Below are 10,000 nucleotides of genomic sequence, written 5' to 3' on the forward strand. Positions count from 1 at the left end.
GGACAAAAAGTAAAAATTCTGAGAAATAAACTCAGAATTCGGGACAAAAGTACAAATTCTGAGAAATAAACTCAGAATTCCAGACAAAAAAAGTCCAGATTGTGAGATATAGACTCAATTCCAGGACAAAAAGTAAAAATTCTGAGAAATAAACTCAGAATTCCGGGACAAAAAGTACAAATTCTGAGAAATAAACTCAGAATTCCAGACAAAAAAGTCCAGATTGTGAGATATAGACTCAATTCCAGGACAAAAAGTAAAAATTCTGAGAAATAAACTCAGAATTCCGGGACAAAAAGTAAAAATTCTAAGATATAAAGTCAGAATTCCAGGACAAAAAGTAAAAATTCTGAGATATAAACTCAGAATTCCTGGACAAAAAGTAAAAAATTTGAGATATAAAGTCAGAATTCTGGGACAAAAAGTACAAATTCTGAGATATAAACTCAGAATTCCAGGACAAAAGTAAAAATTTTGAGATATAAACTCAGAAATTCCAGACAAAAAAGTCCAGATTGTGAGATATAGATTCAATTCCAGGACAAAAAGTAAAAATTCTGAGAAATAAACTCAGAATTCCAGGACAAAAAGTAAAAATTCTGAGATATAAACTCAGAATTCCGGGACAAAAAGTAAAAATTCTAAGATATAAATTCAGAATTCCAGGACAAAAAGTAAAAATTCTGAGATGTAAACTTAGAATTCTGGGACAAAAAGTCAAAATTGCTGTACATACTTTATCTTTGACTGCATTAATGTTTTGTACATAAAAAAATATATTTTTTAACGATATTACCTGTTTTGTCTCATGCATGTTTTGGATGATTATAATGTGATTGTGTTCGTCACTTTGGTCGCACTGTAACTCATGAAATATCATTTTTAAAGCTGCAAATGTTAGCACTTTTATAACATTTACTTACACAAGTTGTTTCTTTCTAAGAAATTAAATAAACATGATGAATAAAATAAGTTATGATCAAATCTACAGTGTTTTGTATCCTTGATGAAACCAGTGAAAAGTATTTATGATCTTATAAACCTTTTGATCTGGACTATTTCATTTGCACAATTACTTAAATTATGTTCTTCCCCAGTGTTTTCCAAGCACAAATATCTAAACATTCTTAAATCAAGACACATTTACTGGAGAAGAACAAATATCTGCCAATGGAGTCAGAAAAATAATCGCAATTCAAAGGGAAAACAATTTTTTCTGGCAAAAATGCTGAGGAAGAACATAATAGTTTGCAAAAAATTGCGCACAATTCAGTTTTTCATACATTTTCAAATGGCATTATATTAAAAAAGTTGAAGTTTTCCAGATGAAGTGAAAGTCCTCGTTCCTCCTTCGTCGGATGAATGTCCAGAATGAGCTGAAATACAGACAGAGAAGCTCAAATATAAGAGTTCTCATTTGTGTCATGCTTTCATCATTCCCATATACTCCATTTCTGTTTATTGATATGATGATATGATATGATATAATACTTTATTATCAGACAAGTCTGAACTTTTTCTTGCAAGACAGTATCTATGTTTACAACAATCAACATCCAATAAACATCGACTTACACTTAATCACATGAAACAATTGAATCTCACACATCATTATTCTAACATGATAATAGTCGTGATGAGAATGCCTTTTGATGGCTAGTGCACATAAATGAGATCAGATCTAACCCTAGTAAAACTGAGGAGTATTATTTGACTTTGCTGAGTTGAAATAAAAATGTCCTTTCAAAAGCCTCGCATGATTTTACAGTGAAATCGAGTTAAACGGATGGAAATAAAGATGCTGCCGTGTAACCAGAAAACATTTTGACCGTTTGTTCTTCTTGATGTGCAGCAAATTGTTCTGTGTTTTGGGTTTAATTTGCATGCATATAGTCATAAGGGGAATTCTGCAACACAGCTATACATGTTTAATATTCTGGATTAATCAGTTTACTATATTTCAAACATGCATAATGGTCATGGGAATGAGCGGATGTGATATGCACATAAATGAGATCAGATCTAGCTAAAACTGAAGCACTTTCCTTAACTTTGTTGAAAGCATCTCATGGGTTTACAGTAGAACTAATAGAGTGAATTCAGGCCGCTTTTGCCTGTCAATGCATGAGTTCGTTTTAAAATGCGCATGAATGGCCTAAATCGAGTCTCAGTCGAATGTTTTCTCAAGCCACAGAAAATCCCTGGAGAGGAATTCCAGTCTTGAGTTTCTCCGGGATCTTGTTTATTTTCCCTGAGTTTTCTTCTCTCTCACCTACATGATACAGACTCGAGAGAAGCTGCAGACAGTCACAAAGCTTTGCTTTCAGTGGACGCAAGAACACCATGGAGGAAACACCAGCACGCGCCACCGCCCGCTGAGGTAAAGGACCTTCCCGGATCTTTAAGCAGGGCATTTCTTCACATTATAACTCTATTCTTCTTTATCTATGTGTATATGTGTGTTGAATCAGGCGTACAGTGACGTGAGCTTGAAGCCTGGAGGGTTTCTGCGTCTCAGGAGGACCGTGGTCTTCGTCTTCATCGCAGGAGCCGCTCTTCTGCTGTTGGGAGGCGTTGGAGCTTTCTACCTGTGGAAAGTCACAGAAAAAGAAGTAGGTGGACAATCCCACTCTAGTAAAGCCGTCTAAAGCATTTTAGCTTAAAATAAGTGCACAAAAATATCACTTTTGCGAGTGTCTGTCAAATTCTGCTCCATACAAAAATGACGTTTGAAGGCAAATCAAAGCAGAACCTGATGAAGTAAATCAATGACAGAGTTTGCTGTCGAAACAAAGATGCCGCTGTGTAACCATAAAAACATGTTGTTCTTCATGATGTGCAGCAAATTGTTCTGTGTTTGGGGTTTTAATTTGCATGCATGCAGTCGTGGGGAATTCTGCAACACTGCTATATTTCTAATATTCCACATAATCACCCAGAATGCCACTTTGCCCAGTGTTCTCTAGAACTGATGCAAAAGTGCAGACGTGGCGATATTTAAAGCGCACATGCCATGAGTTTCAGGCTGAGGTGGAAATATTTAGATTGCAGTTTGTCTCAGGAAAGTGTCAGGAAGGATCAATAGAGTGCATTGATTTCAGGCACCTCTGGAATTTGGCAAACAAAGAGGTGTATGTGCTGGGTTATAATCCCGCAGTGTTAACAGTGCACACACACACACACACACACACACAGCAGGCATCGCTTCCCGCAGAAACACACATGACCAGGCAGACGTCGAGCACAACAAAACGTACAGGAATATTGCGTTTTACATGGATGAAAGCAGTGGTTCTCAATTCGGTTTGCCTCAGGCACAAACTGTTTAATGTACTAAAGAAAGCATGTCACACAATAAATGCATTATTTATTATATATTTAGCCAATAATACACACAATTTGGAAGCGTTTCCTTTTCCCTTTGACTACTACTCACTTAATAATGTTGGGTTAAAAATAACCCATTGAGTAACCAAATTATGGGGTGGTATAGCACCTTACCAATGCATTGGGTTAAAAGCCAGTTGGGTTGAAAAGTAACTAACTATTTATTTTTATTCATGACATTATTTTAATAAATAAATACACTTTGTTGTTCAAATACAGATTGTTTATTTGTATAAAACAAGAAATATGTTTCAACAAAAATATTTTTTTAATTAAAAAACTAAATATTGGGGAGTCTAGAATTTAATGTACATATACATAATTGTGTGCATAAATTCAAAATACGCAAGTGTACATACAACATACGTATTTAACCCAACAGCCGGGTTATTACTAGAAATTACCCAACAATTTTAAAAATGACCCAACATTTTCGGAATATAACCCAACATAGCGACCCAATATGTGTAACCCAACAGTTGGGTTCAAAACAACCCAAGGTTTTTTACTGCGGAGCATGTGTGAGTGTAGTCTGCTGGTGTCGACAGGCGATCAGCGCTCACTACAGCCGGAACATCGAGATCAAGATGGCCGAAGATCACGGAGATGCTGGAGACGACAAAATCGTGGAAGTCCAAGACTTCAAAGCTGTGAGTAGCACATCATAAACCTGTTCATCATCATATGTGAGAGCTATTCACGAAATGACAGCCTTATTCCGGCCTCATTCACAGGGCATTACAGCAGTCAAGTTTCCTGGAAAAGAGAAGTGTTACATCAAATCACAAGCCAGATCTGAACTTTCTGAGGTGAGAACTGCCATTATCACCATTATCTACCCAATTTATCAATCATTACTATAAAAGCCATCCGTGTCTCTGCACATTTAGTGGCTATTTTGACAGTATCAAGTGTATTTCACTTTAATGAAATGTGAATGGAACTGACGTCTAAAAATAGTCCTCAAGTTCATCAAGTTTCATAAATCAAAAGCTACATGAATAAATACGATTCTTGATTAAATAAGGGTAAAAACCTTTATCGAGCTAAATGAAAGGTAATTACCTGTAATTCTGCCTAGAAATAAAAATCTAAAGTGTGTAATTTCGGCACGATTAGAATCACTAAACAGTTCCCTGACCACGCCCCCATCGCTGTCTATCAAACAGGTAGTCCCGCCCCCAAACTCATTGTGCTTCTATGTCAGGATCACACAACGGACGATAACTATAACAATAACTATTAGCGTCCACACCAACACAACAATATAGTTCTGTTTATTCTGACACAGGGTTAGTAATGGGCGTAAACAATGCCCTAACCCCGCCCACAGCCTAACAGGCAGCTTCACAACCAACTGCAAAGATGTTTTAGCACGCCCCCTACCTTTCAGACACGCCCACTAATTCTTGACACGCCCCCTACCTTTCAGACACGCCCACTAATTCTTGACACGCCCCCTACCTTTCAGACACGCCCACCAACTCTTGACACGTCCCTTCCTTTAAGACACGCCCACTAACGTTCAACACGCCCCCTCCCTTTCAGACACGCCCACTACCTTTCAGACACGCCCACTACCTTTTGACACCCCCACTAACTTTCGACACGCCCACTAACTTTCAACACGCCCCCTACATTTCAGGCAAGAACGGGTATTGTTCAAAATTCATGTATAACTTTGATGAAAGGTTTTGATCCACTTCAAATGTTGACTACTGTACATACACACACGCACACACACATAAGTGTGTATATATACATATATACATATATACCTTTAAGCCAGGAAGAGGCAGAAGTTCTAGTATTCAGTGTTCAATCATCAGTTATGTTTTAATGTCCAATAGGAGGAAGACAATGTTGCAGTGAAACCTGATGTGGCGTCTCTGGTCTGGATTGCGTCGGATGAGCCGCTGAAGGACAGCAGTTTCCTGAGCCCTGAAATACTGAGATTCTGTGGAGATCTTCCCATTTACTGGCATCATCCTGCAAACTCCAGAGGTACTTCATATTTCTACTAAATAAACCTGCAACACACAAATCTCAAGGTAACTGTATGATTAAAGTATTAATCTTTATATTGTACGATTAATAGTTTAGTATGAGGCATGAGCTACTCAGAGCACATAAACATGTTTGCAGATACAAATACATCGATCCAGTGGGATATACAGTAGGCAAATCAGAAGCACTGGACACAGTTCCTCGGTGACCGTGGCGTTTGTGCGTGAGGTCATCTAAAGCTTAGAAATGTCTCGCTCTTTAATGCTGCTTATCTCTATTCTCGCTCTCGGCTTCTGAAGCACTGAGGAAGAGGAGAAGTGTGACGCGAGTGAGACGGCAGAGTACAGGTGGATTAAACCGGCAAACAACGAGACGTCGAAACTCCACAAGTTCAGTGAGAGAGGAAGAGCGGCCCGAGTATAACCCGGAGAACCCTTATCACGTGAGCAAAGCCGCCATTATCAATCATTTCCACATTGATAATAATCATAAATGTTTCATAGAAAACAGCTTTCACATTGTAATAATATTTCACAATTTTTACTGTATTTTGATCACATAAATACAGCTTTGACCACATGAATAAATTACACTTTACAATATATTCACTTAGAAAACAGTTCTTTTACATTCTAATAATATTTCACAATTTTTACTGTATTTTTGATCACATAAACGCAGCTTTGATCACATGAATAAATTACACTTTACAATATATTCACTTAGAAAACAGTTCTTTTACATCCTAATAATATTTCACAATTTTTACTGTATTTTTGATCACATAAATACAGCTTTGATCACAGGAATAAATTACACTTTACTATATATTCACTTAGAAAACAGTTATTTTAGATTCTAATAATATTTCAAAATTTGTACTGTATTTTGATCACATAAATACAGCTTTGACCACATGAATAAATTACACTTTACTATATATTCACTTAGAAAACAGTTATTTTAGATTCTAATAATATTTCAAAATTTTTACTGTATTTTTCATCACATAAATGCAGCTTTGACCACATGAATAAATTACACTTTACTATATATTCACTTAGAAAACAGTTATTTTACATTCTAATAATATTTCACAATTTGTACTGTATTTTTTATCAAATAAATTCAGCTTTAATCACAGGAATAAATTACACTTTATATATTCACTTAGAAAACGTGATTTTACATTCTAATAATATTTCACAATTTTTACTGTATTTTTGATCACATAAACGCAGCTTTGATCACATGAATAAATTACACTTTACAATATATTCACTTAGAAAACAGTTCTTTTAGATTCTAATAATATTTCAACATTTTTACTGTATTTCTGATCACATAAATGCAGCTTTGACCACATGAATAAATTACACTTTACTATATATTCACTTAGAATACAGTTCTTTTACATTGTAATAATATTTCACAATTTTTACTGTATTTTTTATCAAATAAATTCAGCTTTGATCACAGGAATAAATTACACTTTATATATTCACTTAGAAAAACGTGATTTTAGATTCTAATAATATTTCACAATTTTTACTGTACTTTTTAATCACATAAATGCAGCTTTGATCACAGGAATAAATTACACTTTACTATATATTCACTTAGAAAAACATGATTTTACATTCTAATAATATTTCACAATTTTTACTGTATTTTTAATCACATAAATGCAGCTTTGATCACAGGAATAAATTACACTTTACTATATATTCACTTAGAAAAACATGATTTTACATTCTAATAATATTTCACAACTTTTACTGTATTTTTGATCACTAAACGCAGCCTATGTGAGCAGAAGAGACTCTTTCAGAAACGTAGAACCCGGGCCACTTAACAAAACTGCAACACCACACTAACATATCCTATAGTCTTAGAAGGAAGTGTGTTTTTAAATATTTTTACGCTCCGAGTGAATCAGAATTGGTGCCTGGCTCACATCTGTTTCATCTCGTCTCTCCAGCAGAATCAGGAGGGTTCTGAAGGCCACATGGTGTTCGATCCCATGCTGGACCACCGTGGGATCTGCTGTACTGAATGCCACCGCAGTCACACACACTGCGAGCGTGTGTGTGAGCCGCACGGAGGCTACTGGCCCTGGCCCTACAACTACCACGGGTGCCGGCCGGTGTGCCGGGTCATCATGCCCTGCCGATGGTGGGCCGCCCGCGTCATGGGCCTCGTATGAGCCTCAGAACCTCCACATGAGCCTCAGAACCTCCACATGAGCCCCAGAACCTCCACATGAGCCCCAGAACCTCCACATGAGCCTCAGAACCTCCACATGAGCCTCAGACATCCTCAACAACAGTAGCCCAGCAAGCAGTACACTGCAAAAAAATAATGTTCTTACTCAGTATGTTTGTCTTGTTTCCAGTCCAAATATCTGTGGGGGGGGGGGGGGGGGACTTAATTAAGTGAGTTTTTGCTTATAACAAGCTAAATGATCTGCCAATGGGGTCAGAAAAATAATCTTGTTTTCCATTTGAATTAAGATTATTTTTCTTACCCCATTGGCAAAATATATATATGGGGATATATCTGGAAATATTTGGACTGGAAACAAGACAAAAATACTGAGTAAGAAAAGCATTTGTGCAGTGTATCCGTCATTCCTCCGTCTCGGTGAACTATAGACCCGATGTAGTCCGGCTGTAACACACTTCTAGCCAGAATATCCTTGATTTGGTTACATGTCGTTTTTGCCAGAATAACTTGCGAGATGTGTGATATTCCACCATGTAAGCAAAGTAAACAGTGATTACAAGGTGTTTGGTTTAATTTCTTCACTGTTATCTAGATGATGGCTAGTCTATTCACATATTACATGTTCACTGACAGCCCGAACTCTGCCTTGGTTTAGCCTAGACGTCAGGCTGTGTTTGGCCGGCTATTAGACGTCTTTTAAACGCACAGCTGGGAAGCGACTCAAAGCTCCAATGTAACCAGCAAATGTCAGACTTCGATGTGTTTTGATATACAAATAAACATATAACTAGCACTAGTTGAGAATATGTAGTTTTGAATAACAGTGTTTTTAGGACTATCAAAAGATGTTTTTTGAATGATACACACTTTAAGGTAACACTTTACGAGAAGGTTAGATAGCAACTATATTGGTTAATGCTTCTACAGTATTTATTAATCTTAGTTAACTTCTACATGTGTGACCCTGGATCACAGACCCAGTCACGAGTCGCACGGGTATGGGTCAAAATAATCAAGTTTTCTTTAACGCCAAAAATCATTAGGATATTATGTAAAGATCAAGTTCCATGAAGATATTTTGTACATTTACTACCGTAAATATATATAAAAAATATATTTTTGTGAGTGAATGCAGCAAAATCACGAACATAAATGGACATTTTTAAAAGAGATTTTCTCAATGTTTAGATTTTTTTGCAGATTCCAGATTTTCAATATTGTCGTAACCACACATCAGTGGAAAGCTCATTTACAGCGTTCAGATGATGTATAAATCTCAATTTAAAAAAATTGACCCTCGTGACTGTTTTTTAGGTCACATTTCCTAATACATTTTTAGATCTGTTAACATTAGTTAATGCACTATGAACTAAAATGAACATGTATTAAAGGTGACATCATGAGAATCTGACTTTGTCCGTGTTTAAGTCCCGGTGCTTCTGCCGACCCAGAGAACAGGATTTCACAAGCTATAATAAATGATCTGGTCTGAGCTGAAAGTTCACACACACACACACACACACACACACACACACACACACACACACACACACACACACACACACACACACACACACATGTTGGTGCAACAGCATTATGAGGACTCTCCATAGGTGTAATGGTTTTTATACCGTAAAAACTGTATATTCTATCCCCCTACACTGCCCCTATCCCTAAACCTACCCATCACAGGAGACATGCAGCATTTTTAATTTTTTAATAAAACATTGTTTTTTTATGTTTTTTAAGCCATTTGATTTATGAGGACTTTTGAAATGTCCTCATAAACCACCCATAAGTTGTAATACCAGTGTAATACACATGTCATTATACAAATTTGTGTCCTCATAAATCACATAAACCAACTCACACACACACACACACACACACACACACATTCTGGGGACGCCATAGATATATATTACATCTGGTGAAAAGGGGCATAATATGTCACCTTTAATTTACACTAGGAAAGATGAATACATGCGGTGAAAACATTGTTAGTTCATGCATTAGCTAATGCTAACCGAATGTAAAGTGTGTTTTATTATTTCTGAGGAAGTGCTTTGAGTTTAGACCAGTTTGAACACAGTCGTTAAGTGATGTTTAATGCAAGTGGTGCCAAAATTAAATCTTCAGCTTTACATGAACTACTACATGAAAATTAATATCTGCATTGCACTTATGAAATGCAAACTGTAAAATGCGCTTCTAGGCTCCTAATTTTACAAAATCCTCTGCGTCTGCATTAATAACTCCTCAAGCTTAGGCTGGTGTAAGATAACCCGACGGTATAAGCGCTCAGCTAATCCATGAATGAACACTGAGATATTAAACGGTGTGTAGTGTAGAGAAACGCCTCCTGAGCGTCTCAGACGTG

At 36.6% G+C, this 10,000-nt stretch overlaps 1 protein-coding gene across 1 annotated transcript; it reads left to right on the forward strand.

Annotated features, from left to right (window-relative positions):
* Positions 1–2,447: 2,447 nt before the first annotated feature.
* On the forward strand, positions 2,448–7,609 carry cnmd (chondromodulin). Its single transcript, XM_056237702.1, has 6 exons — positions 2,448–2,612; positions 3,936–4,037; positions 4,122–4,196; positions 5,238–5,391; positions 5,694–5,836; positions 7,376–7,609. The coding sequence occupies exons 1-6, from the start codon at positions 2,448–2,450 to the stop codon at positions 7,598–7,600; spliced, it is 864 nt and encodes a 287-aa protein (XP_056093677.1). The 3' UTR covers positions 7,601–7,609.
* Positions 7,610–10,000: the final 2,391 nt, after the last annotated feature.

This window comes from Rhinichthys klamathensis, unplaced genomic scaffold (genome assembly GCF_029890125.1).
Source record: "Rhinichthys klamathensis goyatoka isolate OS25496 unplaced genomic scaffold, OSU_Roscu_1.1 h1tg000496l_1, whole genome shotgun sequence".
Lineage (NCBI taxonomy): Eukaryota > Metazoa > Chordata > Actinopteri > Cypriniformes > Leuciscidae > Rhinichthys > Rhinichthys klamathensis.